Raw genomic sequence first — 19,168 nt, 5'->3', positions numbered from 1 at the left:
TACCAAAACTAGCTTTCTCAGACTGCTGTAAAGAAAAAAGTGTTTGGCAGCCATCTTGTGCTTTTGGTGTAACAGTTCTCAATCTTTGGGGAGGATCACCTCAGTCCAAGTTATTTTCAACCCTTCTAAGAAATCAAAATGACGGTCAGATCTCTGTCCCTGTGTGAAATTGGTAATGAAATCCTAATATTTTTGCTTCCAAGTATTTCTATCCCCAAACCCTTCAATTTTAAAATATTGGTGTTAAGGAAGTAAAATAGGTGGTGGAGGTATACTAGCCTTCTCTCTTTGAATAAACTAATAAGCTCTACATCTACTTTCACTTCTGCAGGAAGCCCTGCTGCAGGTCGCGCCGGGCTCCCCGCACCCCCGGGAGGCTGCAGGGGCTTGGGTACGTGTACCCAAGCCCCTGCAGCCCCCTGAGCGGTGTGATCCTGGGGATCGCATCGCTGCCTCCTCCCACCTCTGCTGCCTCCCCCCTCCCACCCACGCAAGAAGTTAGTGGCTCTCAAACTCTACCAGAGATTTTGAGAACCACTGACTTAGCAGATAGTTTCCTTTTCTTTCCTGTCTCTGCTGGATAACTAGAGAAGGTTGCGAACATGCTTCTCATTAAACAGTCTTGCTGCCTCTTGAGCTGATTCACTTGAGTCAGCAGACCAGCCAGGATATGACTGTTCAGTATGAATGCAATAAAAGTGTAGTGATTCTTGCCCTGTGACTTTAACACATGCATATTTAGGGGAAAATTTTCTGATTCTTGACTGTAAGAAAAGGTGGCTTCTTCTTTTTTTGTGGCTGTTTGGTTTCTGTCCCATTTAGGCCATCTAACTAAACTAACTAGGAGGACAGGCCTACATAAAAACCTATAGCAGTGTAAAATGTGATAACTGTACAACAGGGAAACTACCCTCAGATAATTTTGAAGAGTGTTTTGAGATCCTTAGTCTTCCCTACAGATCTATGTTTACTCTTTAAATTTTGTAGTGTAACTGCTCCCAAAGAATAATTTATGGCAACTTTGTATCTCAGTCTACAGTACTGTATGTTCTTTTGAAGTGTTGATTTTATATTCATATTGACAACATTATGGAAACTTCCCCAAATGGTATGTCCCATTTTCTTATCTTTTGGGAGATGCTAAATTTTGTATTGCTGAAAGACCGGTTTTGGGTGTGGCATTAGCGTAGTGTCAATAATGTCCAGCACATCAAAATGACCTAGCAATGTGACTTAGAACTGGCCATGTTTGTGTGAGGAGCTGTTTCTCAGGGGGGTATTTGTAACAATATGCAACAGTGAACAAAATTATTTATGTAAGAGGAATGCAACAATGCTTAGGCTGGGTTTTCAGAAGCTGGGTTTGAAAGCAAAATATACATGGAACAATCCAATATGTCCCTGGTACTCTCAGGAGTAAATCTCTTGAGATAAGTCTTTGTGGGGGAAGGTAGAGGTGCAATTCCCAGGATTGTGCAGCTGTGGGGGAAGGGGGGCTATTTTTAAACTTGCATGCTGCCAGGGTCTGGGTAGTGTGGGGAGCCTTGCGGAGCACACTGCAGGGCTCCCCGAAGCTTGTAAAAGGTGAAAGTTGCAATCACGATGAAACTGGAACTTTTTACCATGGGGAGCCCTGCAGAGCGCTCTGTGGGACTCCAACTCCCTGGCGGCACGGTCCTGGGGTTTGAGTCACTGCTTTCCTTCTGCCCCTTGAAGTTAAAGGGGCTGTGGGTTACAACCTACAAGTTTGAGTACTGCTGCAATATGTAATCAACTGGAACCTAAATGCTTTCTCTGACATGCTTGTGTGTGATACAATGTTGTAATAATTGGCAGGATGCTTGTTCTATTTAGTATGTAGATACACTAACAATAAAGTAGCAAAATACATACTAGAGCAGTGATTTTCAATCTTTTTCACCTCATGGCATACTGATAAGGTGCTAAAATTGTCACGGCACATCAGCAGTTTGTTTTTTTTACAATAGACAAGGCACACCACTCTGCTGGTGGGGGCTCACATCCCCCAGTTGCCCTACTAACAAATGACCCACCCCCCGAACTCCCATGGCACATCTGCAAACCACTTGTGGCACACCAATGTGCCACAGCACACTGGTTGAAAATAGCTGTGCTAGAGTATCTACTGGTATGCATTTTAACTTATTACATACATCTGTATCCCATCGTGGTGGTGGTCTTTTTGTCCTTGCAACATTTCTGAGAAGTGGGTGAGGCAGAGAGAGCACATAGCTCAAGAGCACTTAATGCAAATTTTGACCAGCGTCTTCCTCATCAATCCAAACACACCTGCAGCATGAAAGTATAAGTCTTATGCTTGGAAGCTCAGTGCTTTAAATGAGTGCACAGTACTTTTAATTAAGACACACATTGCTGATATCCTCTGGAGGAACAGACTCCAGGTTTTTTCTTGGACCTGTGCAATTTTAATTTAATCTGTATGATAGTTTAGTATAAGAAATGCAGAATATAGATGTATAAGTCATGTACAAGATGACTGCCAATAATTGTGTGTGGATGAAACCATCATGAACACAAATCATGGGGGAAAAACTACAAAAAGTTGCCTAATATTTTACAGCTTAATAAAAAAAAAAATGCCAAGCACTTCTCAGTTTGAAGAGTTGGGTTACTTACTAAGCAAACATTTTTCCTGATCTTCACCCTTTTGCTTTCAGAGTTTTAAATTTTCACGTTGCTTTTAATTTTTAAGTCCATGGAAAAGATCTCACTACTGTCCTGGTGCAAATTTGGCAGCTGGGAGAATGTGCAGCTGTGCCAATAGCCTAGATTACAAGATATCGCTCCCCTTTTGAAGGCAGCACAATACCCAACAGTTCCCAAACTCAGGGAGCGTTTGGGAACTGTTAAATGTTAGTTTGGAAGGAGTGGGGCAGCAACATGATTGCCACAATTGCACTGGTGCTGGGGAGGAAATTGCACCCTTGTTGGGTTTTTTAAACTTACCTGTGGGTTGCTATAGCTTCCAGAGGGTCCAGGGAACCCACAACCCCCTATGCATGCTTCCCTGCATCTCCCAAACTGTTGCCCTCCCCCTGCCCAGAAATGCCTCTTCCCCACCTCTTTTCTCCCTCCCTCCATCCTTTCCCACCCCCTATGCCAGTCCATCCACCCCGGCACAGACTCGTGCTATCCTGGTGCTGCTCTGTCTCCGCTGGGCCAGCACACGTCCATGCGCTGGCCCAGTCTGCTCCCAAGTAGCCATGATCATCCTTTTTGGCATGTTGGTGACATTTGGGAGCTGGCAGAAGGGACTTATGGTGGCTCGGGGTGGGGGGATAGGATTGTGCTACATGTGGAGTTTTCAGCGCCGTGTGCCATGGTATGTAGTTTCACCTTGTGTGGCAGATACCTATTAACTTAAGAAAAGCTGCATTCACTCTTGTTTGGTGTAAGTCATAATGGTGGTTAGATCTGTTTCGTACAAACACCTTTTGTTTTCAGCCCTACAGATCTTTGTGGCCCAAGAGGACTGAGTGGCTTTCCTCTATTATACTTTAACCCATTTCTGCCCAGTCCGTAGGTGTACACATTTGATCCCTGTTGTGTATATGCAACATTGGGCAGAAATGGCTTAAGAAAACTCATTCAAGTGAGAGCTGTGCCAGAGACACTGAGAAGTATTCTTCTCTGCCATAACCACAGGCTTGGAAATTATTTTGCTTTTTAGCAGAGATAAAAAGCTGCTGAGGATGAACCTATTTTTTAGGTTGCATCCCATTAAAATATATTTGTTTAGGTTTTTTGAATGCAGGTAGCTAACAAATAACATGGGATATACAGAATACTGCCATATAGCCATATTGTTAATCTGCACAATATGCTCAACAGAAGAGCTTCAGTATCATCTGTTACTATTTATAAATTTATAAACTGCCAAAGGACTCTGAAAACTGAACACCTTGTAATAAAAACCTTCTGCAATTTCTTTTTTTAAAAATAGGGTAGCATAATAAGTGAACTTCTGCTTCAGTATATGCAGATCACAGGACAGTGCAATTGGACCCCTAGCTAAAGAAAAAAAAGTTAATGCTTAGGTGAAGTGAATGAAAGGAGATGTATGCATCCAGGCTTAACCTGCGCAGTGTGTAGCAAGGCTTATAAATAGCCTTTTGCCTGATGTCCATGGAAGTAAGGGCCAACTATATGTTTGGTACTGACAAACTTGACTTCTGTTTCACAGCAGCAGCTGTGAAGGAGAGCTGAATCCAGAATGGGGCTTTAGTTGTGTGGGGGAAGGCTTTTAAATTTCTCTTTTCAAAAACAGAATGCAGGATTTGGGGAGAAGTGTTCTGGATCGGGACTGGTGAGGACTTAAGAGTTGTCCATCATTGCCATTATCGAGCTAAGCTATTTGTGTGGTTTGGCCCTGGAGCAGCCACCCAGGGAAACGTCCTTGTAAATTGGAAGAGTGGGTGTGTTAAGTTTTTATGATCAATATTCTAAAAATTCCTCATTTTTGGAAATTTTTCCCTTCCATGCAGCTGTTGATGTGCCCCAACAATTTGCGCAAGTGTATCCATGTACCAGTTGTGCTAACAACATTTTACATAGGCTTGAGGTTTCTGGGCTTTAATAGAAAGTTTGGTGTACAGTGTGGTATAGGGAGCTGTTTAGAACATGAAAAGTATTGACCTGTCCACTAGATTCCCAGTACTGCGGGTGCTGTAGGCTTATTCCATAGTCTTTCAAGACTGAAGGTTGCCAACCAAGACTGCAGAAGCTCTCACCTCTCTGTTAATCTCCAAATTATTTGCCATGTTAGTGGTTCTTGAAACACCTCCAGGCTGGTTTTTCTCTCTCACAGTTTTATTTTTTTGCCCTGCAGGTACTGTGAAGCAGTAGATGTAAATTTGAAGAAGTTCTGAAGGCACAAATGGCTTTAGCTGGCTGTCCAGATTCCTTTTTGCACCATCCTTATCGGATAGTAAGTAATGATTAAATATATATTTAAAATATATTGAATTTAGCTGTGGTTGTGCAGTAATTTGTTAGTTGATCTGTTTGCTATTTGGGCAATGCACTTGACTTGATTCAAGATAACTCTTAACTGGGTGGAAAGTTGACCTTGTAATACTTCATGCCTGATGCTTCTAGTTGATCTGTTTGCATTAGAAACTACAGAGGAAGACAGACACCATAAATGAAGGCTAGATGTGTGCAGCCTGCAGTTAGTGCAGCCTAGAGTCAAAAGAGGTTGATCTGTGAACCAGGATGTTCTCAACTCAAATCTTCCCTTTGTCATAAATGAACTAGGGTGGCCCAAAGCAAATTGATACCCTTCTTCTCAAAAAGTTTCCTTTTCCTGCATTTACTTAATACAGGGAAAGAGTGGGGCCACACACTTCTGCTGATTACTGCACCCCCTGGCTGCTGTACATTTGGCTGTCATTAGGCAAGGGCTGCATAGACCACAGGAGTAAGAACCCTCAATAACCAGGGCTTTCTGAAATGCTGGTTTGTCTCATCAAATGCCAATATACTTCTTGTGGTTGCAAAAGCAAGGGTGGTGGGATGTCTATGTTACTGACTCTACAAACATTTGCCAAGCAGCTGTTTTCTGCTACTGCAAATGGTAGAAATTTGAAATATGAGAATTTAATTCAGGTGGTAAAAAACCCACTTTGTACCCAATTTGTTTAACTTGCAACAAATGCTTCTGCCATATGCCAAAGTCAGCATAGGATAGCACTTGACTGCATGGTCATAGTCCTCTGTATTAGCTTTGGTCACTCTTCTTTTTAGTAACACAGGATTGCATTTAAGTCACATTCCTTTTGTACAACTTGCTGTGCTTTTTGGAGAGGTAGTCCTTGCAGGAGTTAATGGGGGTGTGTGTCTATGACTGAAGTCATAATTAAAAGAGAATATTGTCAGTTTTGCAAACCTATGTTGTAGTCTTGAACTAGAGAGACCTGGAATCGGGTCTTCACTGAGCCATGAAGCTTTATGTTAAGCCATTCTGCCTAACCTATCTCCTAAAGTGCTTGTGAGGACTCTCCATGGATACTTTCTTGGCAGAAGGGTGGGATACAAATTAGAAAAACGAAATGACTTGCAGTCAGGTAACCTAACTAACACTATTGTAATTTTCCTTAAGGTGTGGTTTGAGAAGTAAATGGCCTAATTGTTTCCTTAAAAGCCATACCTGATGTTTATGAGCAATTTGGCTTGCTTTGAATATGATCCTAGAGAACGTGTAGGAGAACTTGAACAGATCCTTTTACTATCTCCCATAGTATTTTCCCCCTTCCCCCCAAAAAATTACCTGTTTGGCTCCTTAAGGGGGAATGCAAATAGACATTCCAGTATTGTGAGAAAGTAAATTTTAGTGAGGATTCCAATTAAAAAAAAAAAAGTATTTGAATATGTTTATAAAGCTCATCTTCTGATATTTTGGGATTGACTCATGGATTTTAAAAGCCTGAAGTTGGCAGCCATGCACTAATGGCTGTGCCAGAAGATGCTGTCTAAAGTTCACAATGTGCTAGTATTCCTGCAATGAACATTTGAAACCATAATAATGCCTGGCTTTGGGAAAACATTTACAACTAGCATGTCTTTCTGTGGAGAGTAATCTTTTTCTTGCTTTAGAATGGTCAACTTAACCCCACTTCCTTAACCATATTCACCCTGATCCAGGGTTCTGAACCAGTGGTTCTGATGTGCAAGTAGGTTTTCACCCAAGTGCAGTGATATGCATACTGGGGCGTTGCGGACTGTTTTTTCTTAAGGGGCAGGGAGGAGGGGAAGGCAGAGGTGTGATGCCCAGCATCGTGCCTCTGATCTGGGTGCAGGGGCAGGCTGCCACTCACTGTAGGAGCCTCCCAGGGGTCAGGATTAGCCTGGTGCCAGTCTCAGCCGGGCTCCCCATGCAGCGCAGACCCCTCCAGAAGGCAATTGTGACCACTTCCGGTTTTGTTATCGAGAAACAGGAAGTGGTCACGATTGCCTTCTGGAGGGCTCTGTGCTATGTGGGGAGCCCTGCTGAGGCTGGCACTGGGCTACCCTGACCCCTGGGAGGCTCCTGCAGGTGGCAGTGAGTTGCAGAACACCCCTGTGCCCAGATTAGAGGCACGATGCTGGGCATCACATCTCTGCCTTGTCCCCTGCCTTCTGAGCAAAGACTTTGTGGCTCTCATACTCTCCCTGAGAGTTTGAGAACCACTGCCCAAGTGGAAGCTGCCTCTATTCAACTTATTGTTGGCTTAAGCTCTGCATGCATGCTCAGTATTTGCATGCAGGGTATTGCACTGAATGTGAACTGAGCACTCTCTGATCACGCACTGCTCCATATGTACATTGGAGCCCCAGAAGCTGATGCTGAACCCAAATTCTTGAAACCAGTGAGAATTAGTTCTATCCTGTGTGCTTGAGGGTGAATACCTTCACTTCTTTTAGGGGAAGGTGCCTAAATTTGTGATGGTGTGCACGCTTACCTTGAATAAGACTCATTAAATACAGTAGGACTCTCCAAGTAAACTAACCAAGTACAGTAAGATCAGGCTGGAAGGCTTATAAAATTGCTTAGTCTGCAATTTTTATTAGCAGAGTTGCATTTCTAACCTTTTTGTTGGAGAAGAAGGTCCTCAGTCATTTAGAGTTAATCCGACTCACTCCCAAATCCTAACTACAGTTGAACTAGTACTGTGGCTCTGATGGGAATATGGGTTTCTACAAGAGTGATTTTGTTGGAGAAGGCTTCCAGTTGTAGATTGCCTACTTGCTTTTTGAAATGGACCAGTTGGGAGGAGAGGAAGGCAGCAGGGAATGAAAGAACGAGGACTGTCCCAGGGTAAACACACTCTGCTGGAGTGTGTCCAGGGCTGAACAGGTGGAAAGTGACCCTGACCCTGGCTCTTCTCTTGGCACAATTCCTGTTGCTACTGCTTAATGTTGGTGAGGGAGCATGTGGGAAAGGGGATGTTGGCTATTGCTTGGCTCTGGAAGATGAGTGACCATTGTGTTTGTCAAAGAAAGGTGAAGAGTTATGCAACAGCTGGGAATTGGAGGCAGTGGTCCATATTTTGTTCCAAAAGTACTGTATATGCAACCCTATGCATTATCCCCTTAGTAGTTGCCAGCTAATTCCCAGCAGTAAAGAGAAAACATCTAAAATAAATCATGCATAGGTCATCTATTAAAGTTTTTTCCCCCCAAGCTGGCATTTCAGCCCCAACCTTGAGCCACTGCCTGTCCCCTTGGATTGAAATTCCATTATATAGTACTGAATAGTTACATCCAAGTGCATAAATCCATTGAAACATTGCTTTTCTTTGCAGCCTTTTTCTGTCCATGCTTACTTGGAAGGCAGTCCTATTGATTTTGTTGGGGCTTCTTCCTAACTAGGTAGACATGAAATTGCAGCTGTTCTCAAGAAGTTTGTCTATCTGTCCATTTCATGTTTAAAATGCATGTGCTTGTTATGTAGATGAGTTATGCCTGATATTGTGAAAAAGCTGTAAACATAGTGCATAGCATGCTCCATTGAATTGTGGCTGTGTAGAATAGAATTACTTCAACTGGTGATTGTTTGGATGGGAGGAGGCTACAATGCCATCACCATGATTGCACTGCTGCCGGGTAGGAAAGGGGTTCCTCTTGTTCACTTCATTTTTTAGTCCAGCAAATATATCTCCCTGATGTGACATTTAAGTGATGAAAACAATACTCCAAATGCCTGCAATTTATTTACATTTTTATACTTCTTCCAATTTGCTCAGGGTTCATTCCTTTTTGTCCTCACAACAACCCTGTGAGGTAGGTAAGGCTAGTTAGAGACAGTGACTGACTTGACTGAAAGACCGTGACTGGCTTCATCCAGAAAGCTTTGTGGCTGAGTAGAGATTCAAACCTGGATCTTCCCGGTCCAAGTCCAGCTCCTGAACAACTAAATGTTGCCAGTGGTTACAATCATCAGTTCAGTAGAGATGATCCTCTATGAAAGTCTAGACCAGTGTTTCTCAAACTGTGGTTGCGAGCCATTTTCAGGTTGGTCCCCTTTCATTTCAGTATTTTATTTTTCATGTATTAGACATGATGCTACCCTAGTATGTCACTGGATTTGGGGGAATATTACAGACCTGTACTTTTAACAAGCTGCTATGTATATTCTTTTAACAATGATAGTCAGTGGGACTTACTCCTGGGTAAGTATGGGTAGGATTGCAGCCTAGTATTGTTAAAATTTTTCCTGCGTGACTGTCACTTCCAGTCATGACGTCACTTCTGGAGGATCCTGACAAATTCTCATTCTAAAAAGTGGGTCCCGGTGCTAAATGTATGAGAACCACTGGGCTAGACTGTCAGTTAAAGCCGAAAACAGTGTTGAGCTGGATCCTAGTTTGAAGGAGTTCCATGAACAGGGTTCTTACTAACTTTTCTGTTCCTGCCAAATGCTGCTTTTCCTGATATCTCTTCATACTGATCATACTGAACTTGGACTCAATCCATTTACCGATCAGAAGCATTTCCTTGGAAACTATCCTTAATCTTGTGGGGGTAAAAAAACAACAACCCTTTTCCACTAATATCTTCAGGAGACCTTTCTAGAATTCTGACTCTTGGTTTTGTATGCTTAAAAAAAAAAAAATTCCAGCAGTGAGAATTGGCAGCACTTATCTTGTGTTCCTGGAAGTTCAGATTGGAGTTCCAGAATTTCTCAGAAAAAAGGGATGACTTACTGTGGGTGCATTCCTATTCTTATGCAATCGGGAATCACAGCAGTAATCAAGCACATTCACTTGAACTCTTTATTCAATTAAGGAGGAAATGAAGGCTTTATGTTCTGCTTCTAGTGATATGATCAGTGATTCTTATTCCAGTACAAGGATTCATCATAAGATTACTAAAACATGTCTGGAGGAAAGGTTCAGAGTTCAATAGGTTATTTCCTTCTACCCCATGTCCCCACTCTGGTAACGCCATCAGAGAAAGTAGATTCAATAGAAGTTTGTTTTTTTCCATGAGCTGCAATATGTTCCTTGACGTGAATAGAGAGTAAGGTCCTTACGAAGGAGAAAATATTCTTGCTTACAAACTGAGATGGGGAACTTCAAGTCTTTACTCTTTTTCATCTTTTTTAATTTTAAGACTTGGATTCCGATATTCAAGACTGTAAAATCCCTGCTATTGGGTTTTGCTGGTTTCTTCTTTCACTGTCCTTGAAATTAGACTTGGGTTATGCATATTCAAGCCTGGTAGAATTCATTGATTGAGTGAGAATTTGAAACTGGATTGTGCTGTCAAAGTCCAACGTTCTAACTATATCGTTACTGCCTCTCCAGAAATGACTGATCCTAGAACCGAAGATTTAGGGAAACTTATTGAAAACATTATTATTAAACTGTAATGCCTGTAAAACTCAAATGTTACAGATTGTCGGAATTTTTCTGTTTTCTGTATGTAAAAGTAAACTGATAATCCATCTGTTGGACATACTTCTGCAGATAAAACATGGCAGAAACTTGTGCTCAGCCTCTGCAGGCTTCAGAAAGCCCTCCAGAGGGGACTGGAACACAACTCCAGTCACCTTGTTAGGTTCAGGTTGAGCAAAGTCTGCAGATAATAATGGGCTCAAACTGTAGTAAAAAAAAGAATAGGACATGCCTTTTATTGGTACCTGTTCATGATCTCTTATGTATTTTAATGAAGATCTCTTGAAATAATTTCAGTTTATGGTTTGAGAGATCAGTGTTGGTGTACAGGTAATGGGCAGCCATGATTAGTTCTGACAAGGGAAAAGTGGGGGATAGAGTTCAGTAAGGAGGTGAGGAGAGAAGATGCATTCCTGTGGCCGGCTTCCAGTTTGCTAACTTTTGTGGTTGAAGCCAGTAATACATATGGGCAGGTGGTTTTGTGTGTAAACATACACTTCTTCTGCACTTCATGAAGCGCTGCTGTTGATGGCAAAAGTAAGTACAACTGCACAAAACTATAATGTTCATAGCACAGAAACACTTTAATCTGCTGTTGGCATTGTAGCCTCCCTCCTCTGAAGTAATCAACTGGCTGTCCCTTGTTTTGTATGCAGTAGTACACTTGTAACTACTGGCACACAAGAAAATGTCGTTTCCAATAACATGCTGGTAATTAACAGGAGCCTTTTGATCCTGGAGGAATCTTAATGCAGTGTAGTGTTTCGGTGTTCTCATATGGCATTAAAAGAGCCATTGTAGTTTTGCTTCTGCAGAAGTGTTGGGAATATACTTTTTTTTCAAAGAATTGCAGTAATTTTATTTTGTTTTCAAGTGTGCCAGTACTTCCCTGGATGAGGAGGAGGGAATGAAAATACAGAATGAACTCCTGCGTATTTCATTGTTCACTCTATACAGAGTAGAAGAAAATGAAGTACTCTCTGTCAAGTTGGAGGCAACTGGCAGTGGGAAGGGCTTGTCTGCCAACTGGAGAGGATGCCAGTTCATTGCTACAATTCTTAGTGCTCTCTTGTCTCTCCCCCTCTCCCATGGGGACTTCTTGAGACTAAATTGTAAATTTGTATCCAATTTGGTTACTGTTTTGGATGCACTTTTGATGGACTCTTGACATTGGCTTCTGAGAACAGTAGTAAACTACTATGACAGTACTCATTCAATCTGCGCAATGTTTGCCTGCAGGTAATTTTGCTTTGCCTCAAAAATTTTTTTTGCTCTTCAACATATTTTATGGAGATGAACAGGACTGAAGTCCATGGAGGTGTTAGTTTTTGTCCTGGTGGTACACAGGAAAGGATGTCTATTCCTGTTCCATTGCCTGGTATTGAAGGATCAAGAAGTTGAGTGGAAGATTCTGTTGCTTAAGACCTTGGGGGAGCAAAATGGCAGATTCCGCATGCCTTTCACCCTGGATGGACTGTCCCCAGTTATTGTCTTCAGGCCCATAGATTAGGCCTATACAGCTTGTGGTTCATTAGACTGAATGCCATATATTGTGGCCTGCCAGGTACTTGAAAACCTTCTTGTACTTACAGAGTTCCAAGGAGGTAGCAAGAATGCATTGATTAAGGAGTTCATGGACCACATTTTGATTGGAATTTCTCAAGCAGCTGTTAATTGTTGGTGTGAATTAATAAAATGGGCTAATATCTTTTCATATTATATGAATACCAGTTTGCGTGAGCTTGTTAGCAAAGGAAAAGTCTTCACAGTGTTCATTGGGGGGGGCATTTAATTTGGAGTGGGTTTTCAACCTTTAGAAATATTAAATATGTTCTGGATTACATTACATGTACCGTATGTTTAAAACTCTTCCTTCTCTTTACACAATGTTTGTTTTGCGTTACTGAGAAATGAATCTAACTGAGCCACACTGATCAGTTTGGAACATCATGCAGTGATGGCCACTATTTATAGGCAGGATTAACAGGCGTAGATAATGCTGACAAGAAGGCTGTAGCTTTAAACTAGTTTGCATTATCTTGGAGGTTGGGGGCTTGGAGGTCTTATACCTCCTGGGAACCCTCCCCTAAGGTGATGGGAAGTTGGTTTTTAAAAAGAATTTAGTATGGAATTGGGCCTGCTGCTGAAGAAATCAACAAAGGATCAAGCCATTTGGTTCATAATTATTGTTCTTCCTGAGAGGAATGACTTCTATATATTAAAACACTGTTTAAAGCAGAACTGTTTTAAACAGTTTTAAACTGTTTATTTGTGGAGGTGGCACAAGGTGGCAAGCTTCTATAGCTGCTCTTCCTACCATAGTAGTTGGGACTATTTTGTTCCATGCAAATGTCCTGCTATAGAATATTGTTGACGAAAGCCAAAATTCAGTTTCCTGTGGAAAACCTATCTCCAATAGTACAGGCAACTGGTTGTGAATATTTTGAGCATCAGTTCAAAACGCCAGGCTGCCATCCTAATTGGTATCCCAGCATCAGCCTTGCCGATTCAGTGGATGAATTGTTGAAGTTGGAATTGAGACCAGGGTTCAAATCATTACTTGGCCATGAACATCACCGGGTGCTCCTGGAATTCCCTCTCAAATCTGTCCCCCTTTACTGGGTAGTTTGTGAGCTAAAAATGGAGGCTATCCTGTGTGTATAACCCTGAGCTCCTTGGAGAGAGAGCAAGAGAGTATGATGGCAATCTTGTCTCCTTGAGCCTGCCTTCTTGGGAGGATCCCACACTGATGATTTGTAAAGGTTTTTAGTGTTTTTGTTCATATTGTGTTTAGTATTAATGTTGTAAGTTGACTTGGGTGCCTTGAATAAGGGGAAAGGCAGGATATAGATATTTTAAGTAAATTAAATCTGTTTGGCATTTGCTATGCATCTTTCTTAGATTGCTATTCCTCTGTGACTCTGTATTCTTCTGGTCATGCTCATGGTACACTGGCAGTCCAGGTAGCTTCAGTCTATTCTCTAATCTTTCTGGATTTGTAAAAAATAGTATAGGAATGCTGTGTATATAGTGACACCTAAGTTTTTACTGAAAAACTGGGCTGGGGCACCTTCCTTATGAGGAAAGGCTACAGCGTTTGGGCCTCTCCAGCCTAGAAAAGAGATGCCTGAGGGGGGACATGATTGAGACATACAAAATTATGCATGGGAAGGATAAAGTGGATAGGTGCAACCAGCTGATTTTAGAAATGGGCTATGTCAGAATGCCAGTGCAAGGGAGGGTACCAGGATGCAGGTCTCTTGTTATCTGGTGTGCTCCCTGGGGCATTTGGTGGGCCGCTGTGAGATACAGGAAGCTGGACTAGATGGGCCTATGGCCTGATCCAGTGGGGCTGTTCTTATGTGTCTTTAAATTTTAGAGGAACATAAACAACTCTCCTGGGAGTACCCTACCCCAAGGAGCTTATTATCTAAATAAGAGAGGTTTATTATACCTTGTAAAATAATCAGAGGAGGGGTCCCATAGCTTTGTGGTAGAGCACATATTTGGCTCTACCAAATATGGGGAGGTGCCAGTCCGCATCCCTGTCATTAAGCGAGGCAGGACTGTAAATGCAACTGAAAGGCTTAGTTCCTCAACAGAAGATTGACTCAGAATTGTCAGAAAGGGATATAGTGGGTTGGTGTTGGATGAAGATCTGGGGACGTTGTAGTTGTGCAAGTTAAAGTATGAGTGTCATTTCAGGGCATGGGTGGAGTGGATAAGGTAATGTTTGAACAAGGTTACTATCTCTAACAAATTGACCTTGTTTTGCGTGAAAGGGGCAGAGCATGTAATTTACTGTGGGTACAGATTGTGAAGATCTGTAGAGAAAATAGTGTGGCTTCCAAGCCAGGTTGTTCACCCTCTGTGTGTGTGTGTGTGTGTGCGTGCGTGCGTGTGCACACACATCAAAAATCTAAGAGAAGTGATAAAAGCTAAAATCTACACAAGTTTCTGTTTAAGACCTGTAATTCAAATGGCCCATGTAAACAAGTTTTTGTTGCAGCTAATTTCAAGATATTCTAAAATTAGCACTTTGCTTGCAATGGCAATAATACAAGCAGTCAAACTCGTGCCTTGTGATTTAGATGGAATATTTTCATTAGATGGAAGATTGTTAGAGGACAAGCTAAGCACAATATGCTGTGAAATTGAGACGTAGGGGTGTATGTGTGTATATATACATGTACAGAACGTTTTGTTGCCGCTATTGAGGCTGAGTATGACACAGATCACTTATCAATCTTCCGACCTTGTTCCCGTGTCCAGCTAGATTGCTGTTGCAGTTGGCAACCTGCCCTTATTTGTCTTTAAACATGTTGTATAAATAGACAATGTCATGATATGTGACTTCACAGCGGCTGCTTTTTGCTAGGCCAATACTGTTTTCCATGCGTGTTTCAGATGTATGCATCTGTGTCTCCGGTTTCTTCTTATATTGGTAAAAATTTGGTACAATTAACCTTAATGGGCCAACATGCACAGGTGAGTATGTAAACAAGGCACAGTTTTCCTGAGAAGAAAACTTGTATTTTCTGAGCGTGAACTGAGCACCATTTTGGATTACAACTAGGTGGTCAGAATCAGGCTGTGTTCCCTCTTCTATCAGGTTTTAATTATTGTATTTAATAGTTCCAAGCAAGGCTAAAATGAAATTAATCTTTTATAGGACCTTTCCATGGAGACTATTCTCCTCATGCTCTACTTCTTGCTTTATTTTTGGAGTTTTAAAAGTTACCTCAAAATGGTTTTTGAATGCACTTTTAATCATGGTTGTAGCCTGGAGTCAGCTGTTCAAAGGGAAGGGACACTTGCATACAAGGAAGAAGGAACTCATGAGTGCATGACTGCTCTTAATGGCCTTGCCATAGCTAATGGTGCTATAGCACCTTGGCCCTCTTTGGTTTTGCGCAATGTCAGGACTCCAGAATAAACTTGAGTGTAGTGATGACCTACTTTGAATGGCATATATCCTCTTAAAAAAAAAAAAAGTAGCTCTGGGGAAGAAGTTCCAGTATAAAACCAGAAGTGAAATAAAAAGTTGTAAAAACCACATTGTAAACTCTTGTGATCATCCTTATTGTCCTTTTCCCTACTTTGGAAAACGTAGGGTTGCAGTCACAAATTTGGACTCTAGTAGATAAACTGTAAAAAATTATTTACTTTCTGGAGAATTTGCAATCCTGGCTTCGTGGTTATAGTCTGGGTTTTTCTCAGAAATCATTGCTTATATATGAGTATTTGAGTATTGAATTGAGTCTGTAGGTAACACCCAGTCACAATACCCAGGAGGGGATTTTCAATACAACTTCCATCTGTAAGAAGAATGAAAGGGTTAGGCTGGGTTATTCCTTCTGTCTGCAGCAACTATGTTTTGTAACAGCGTTTGAAAGAGATGTTCAATGAATTTATTTGTAAGAGATTTTTAGAGCGTTCTACTCTGACCTTGAAACGTTTTCCTCCTAATTCCATACAGCTGGTGATGGGCTGTAATTGGCTAGTGGTGAGAAGTTAATGCACTCTGCATGTGACCAGAGCCCCTCACCTTTTCCTTGATTACTCTGCTGGACCTTCCAGGACCTAGCCATGATGTAGCAAATAGATTCCAGGAACTAAATGGGCAGAATCAAGTTTCAGGGAAAGCCTGTTTGAGACCTGTTGTGATCTAGGGTGCAGGTCTGCTGATACAGGGTTACCCTTATTGGTTGTGGAATGTGAGCCGTATTGCTCGTATGTGTTACTTTGAAGAGGAGTAACCTGGCTTCATTTCTGCATTCCCTAATTTTCCCCCCAATATTTTGCTAAATCCCCATGGCCTGTCAATCTGTGTTAAATTTACAGAGCATGAATGCGCACTCTGCATTCTTGTACAATTAGGGATAACTAACTTGTGTCGAAGCAGTCCTGATGGTGCATTCTTATGGGCACCTTTATGTTCTTGTTGAATCAGCCCAAGGTTCATCTAGTCCAGCGTTCTCTGCAAGAGTTTCAGCAGGCACTTGGTCCATCTGTCAGGTCCAACCAAAGCACTATTTCTGCCTAAGCCATGTGCAAAGCATGCCACAACCAAATGCTCCCCCCCCCAAAAAATGGGGCAGAAAGAGCTTTCCTAGCTAGCTAAACAAGTGGCATGTGCAGGCAGTTGGTGCTAGGCTGGAAAGAGGTGGTGTGTACAGGGTGTTTGCCCCCCCCCACTATGCTACCCTCTACCCGTCTCTGCTGCTCATCACTCGAGGCTGTTGTTCCATGAGTGTGACGGCCTGGCCACCTTCTGCCCATTCAGGGTACTAATACAGACACATAGTTATTGGTTGAAGAAAAAATCTGCCTAAGCCAATTTATTATTATTAATTATTATTATTATTATTAACAGTATTTATATACCGCTTTTCAACTAAAAGTTCACAAAGCGGTTTACAGAGAAAAATCAAATAACTAAATGGCTCCCTGTCCCCAAAGGGGCTCACAATCTAAAAAGATGCAAATGAATACCAGCAGACAGCCACTAGAACAGACACTGCTGGGGTGAGGTGGGCCAGTTACTCTCCCCCTGCTAAAAAAGGAGCACCCACTTGAAAAAGTGCCTCTTACTCAATTAGCAGGGGTTTATCTGTATTCTTTAGCTATCCTTCAAAGCTCCAAAGGTTGGCCTACTATTAAAAGAACAAAATGATCCAATACAATAAAACACAAACAATTAAAAGTGCTGAGAAACAGCAACATCAGTCAGTCAAAACCAGCAAAGCCATAAAATGATTTAAATCTCTAGGCTAGATGTTGAAATGTCTGGGCAAATTGTCTTTATCTGGCACTGGAAATAGATCAAAGTGGATGCCAGGCAAACTGAAGAGTATTCCAAGTACGGGGTGCCATGACTGAAAAAGCCTTCTCTAGTCACCATCTGCCTAATTTTATATAGTGAGACTTTGGGTATGAAGAGGTTAGGCTGCAGCCTTGTGTCATAGCTAGGCATACCTAAATCCTGTTTCTTTTTATGTATGTAGTCCACTGGGACCCACATGTCATGAATACATATGAAACTATCTTAGAAGGACCAGTGGCCTGACTTTTATAGCTCACTACTGACTGGCAGAAGTTGTGTTCTAAAATGCAGTATGAACAGACCATTTGGGAAAGTCTATGTAATTGTTCGCACCATGTCTTTTGTAATGCTCTTCCTTGGCTTGTGATGCAAACTGTTTTTTCCTCTTGTTGCTTCACTTCTAATGACGTAGCGAGCAGTTGTCATTCTATAGAAAGAGTCAGATGTGTCCTCATTGGTTGTGAACCAAACTTTCTGCTATTTTTTGTGTGTTCTAGGACAGCGTAGATCAGACATCAGCACACACTCGGAGGGATCTGGTGGAACCTGGTTTCCAAGAACAATCAAACTGCATGTCAATAAACCACCAAGGTAAGGGTACAAAATGCAAGTTACGGTTCTTCAGAAAAAAATGTTCAAATGGTAACAGTAGTATGGTAGTCTAGCTATATTATAGGTTTGATTTATATCTTGCTGTATCCCATAGACCCAGAGCAGCTGACAGCTTTTGTTTTTCATACTACACTGCCATCAAGTCCAACTAAAATTTTGTGTGGTGCTGCGCATACTTTTTATTTCCTCAAGGTGGATGGTAAAGGGAAAAAAGCAGGGGAAAGGAAAAACATTGCTAGGCATGAGAAAAACCGCATTATGCAGTTTGTAATCGTTTGAATGGAATGGAGGGGGTGTCCTACAGACTTGAGTTGCATCACATCTGATGCAAAAAAAAAAAAAAGCTGAACACCTTTGGTTACAGCAAGGCATGCTGTTATGATGAAGTGGTACTCTTCCTTCTGAAAATATGTAGCCAGTGGCTATTTGGATTTGTCTTCAGTGCAGGCTGCAATTTGGAAGCCTTCCCCTTCCTCAACTTATGGCACATCCAAAGCAAATGGTTGTGGCAGTAATTCCAGTTACTTTTCCTCATGTGCATGAGAAAGCAGGTGCTTCAGTGTCTTGAGTGAGAAAGCAGGTGCTTCAGAAAGCAGGTGCTTCAGTGGGAGCACAATGCTTCTTCATGACCATTTCTTTCCTTTGACTGTCAGAATGGTATCTTTAAGAAAAATGGCAAACTCTTCTTACATAGACCTGTGCAAGAATGCCTTCACATGACATTCTAGCCTGCTTTCTGTGCGTGTGTAACTGTTAGTACTGAATAGACATTGCAAATAGTCTGCTTTTAAAATGACCATGTATGGTAATTAGCATAGTTCTTATACTGGAATGGCAAATGTGGGAAATGCAAACATTGATTCAGGTGTTGCTTGTAGGCAGTTGCCTAAAATGTTTAGACATTTGTCATGTGCTGCTACTTGGCCTGATGTATGCACCAATAAGAAAAGCCTGTTGAGGTCCTTGGCGGCGGCGGCGGCGGGGGGAGGGTAATGAGGGGATAAGCCCGGATAGGAAAAATAGCAGCTTATATTCATCCCATTTCTGTAATTCTTGGCTCAGCAGAATGTAACTAATTTAAATGACGAGTTTGCTGCAATTTCTCTTGTTCCTTGCTCTTCCATTGTACATTCTGTGTAGAACTTACAGCCCAATCCTATCGTGGCCTGCACCATATCCAGGGCAGGGTGGGAGTTAGCTACTGTGCAACTCAGAGTAAGGGGTTTTAGTTCCCCTTACCCAGTGTAGTGCAGCAGCTGCCCTGTGGGGCTATTTGGATCTACACCAGTGCAATTGCTGGCACAGATCCGAG

General features: G+C 41.9%; 1 protein-coding gene across 2 annotated transcripts in view; it reads left to right on the top strand.

Moving 5' to 3' along the window:
• Positions 1 to 19,168, top strand: part of GRB10 (growth factor receptor bound protein 10) — a 148,431-nt gene that overhangs the window by 41,599 nt on the left and 87,664 nt on the right. For both annotated transcript variants that reach the window (XM_066627054.1, XM_066627055.1), the window contains exons 2-3: positions 4,871 to 4,969; positions 17,742 to 17,835. In XM_066627054.1, the coding sequence (XP_066483151.1) occupies positions 4,919 to 4,969; positions 17,742 to 17,835 (145 nt within the window). In that variant the 5' untranslated portion in view covers positions 4,871 to 4,918. The remainder of the gene's footprint in view (positions 1 to 4,870; positions 4,970 to 17,741; positions 17,836 to 19,168) is intronic.

Source organism: Tiliqua scincoides, chromosome 5 (assembly GCF_035046505.1).
Source record: "Tiliqua scincoides isolate rTilSci1 chromosome 5, rTilSci1.hap2, whole genome shotgun sequence".
NCBI lineage: Eukaryota > Metazoa > Chordata > Lepidosauria > Squamata > Scincidae > Tiliqua > Tiliqua scincoides.
Note: the sequence above shows the minus strand (reverse complement) of the source record. Positions and strands in the feature narration are given on the sequence as shown.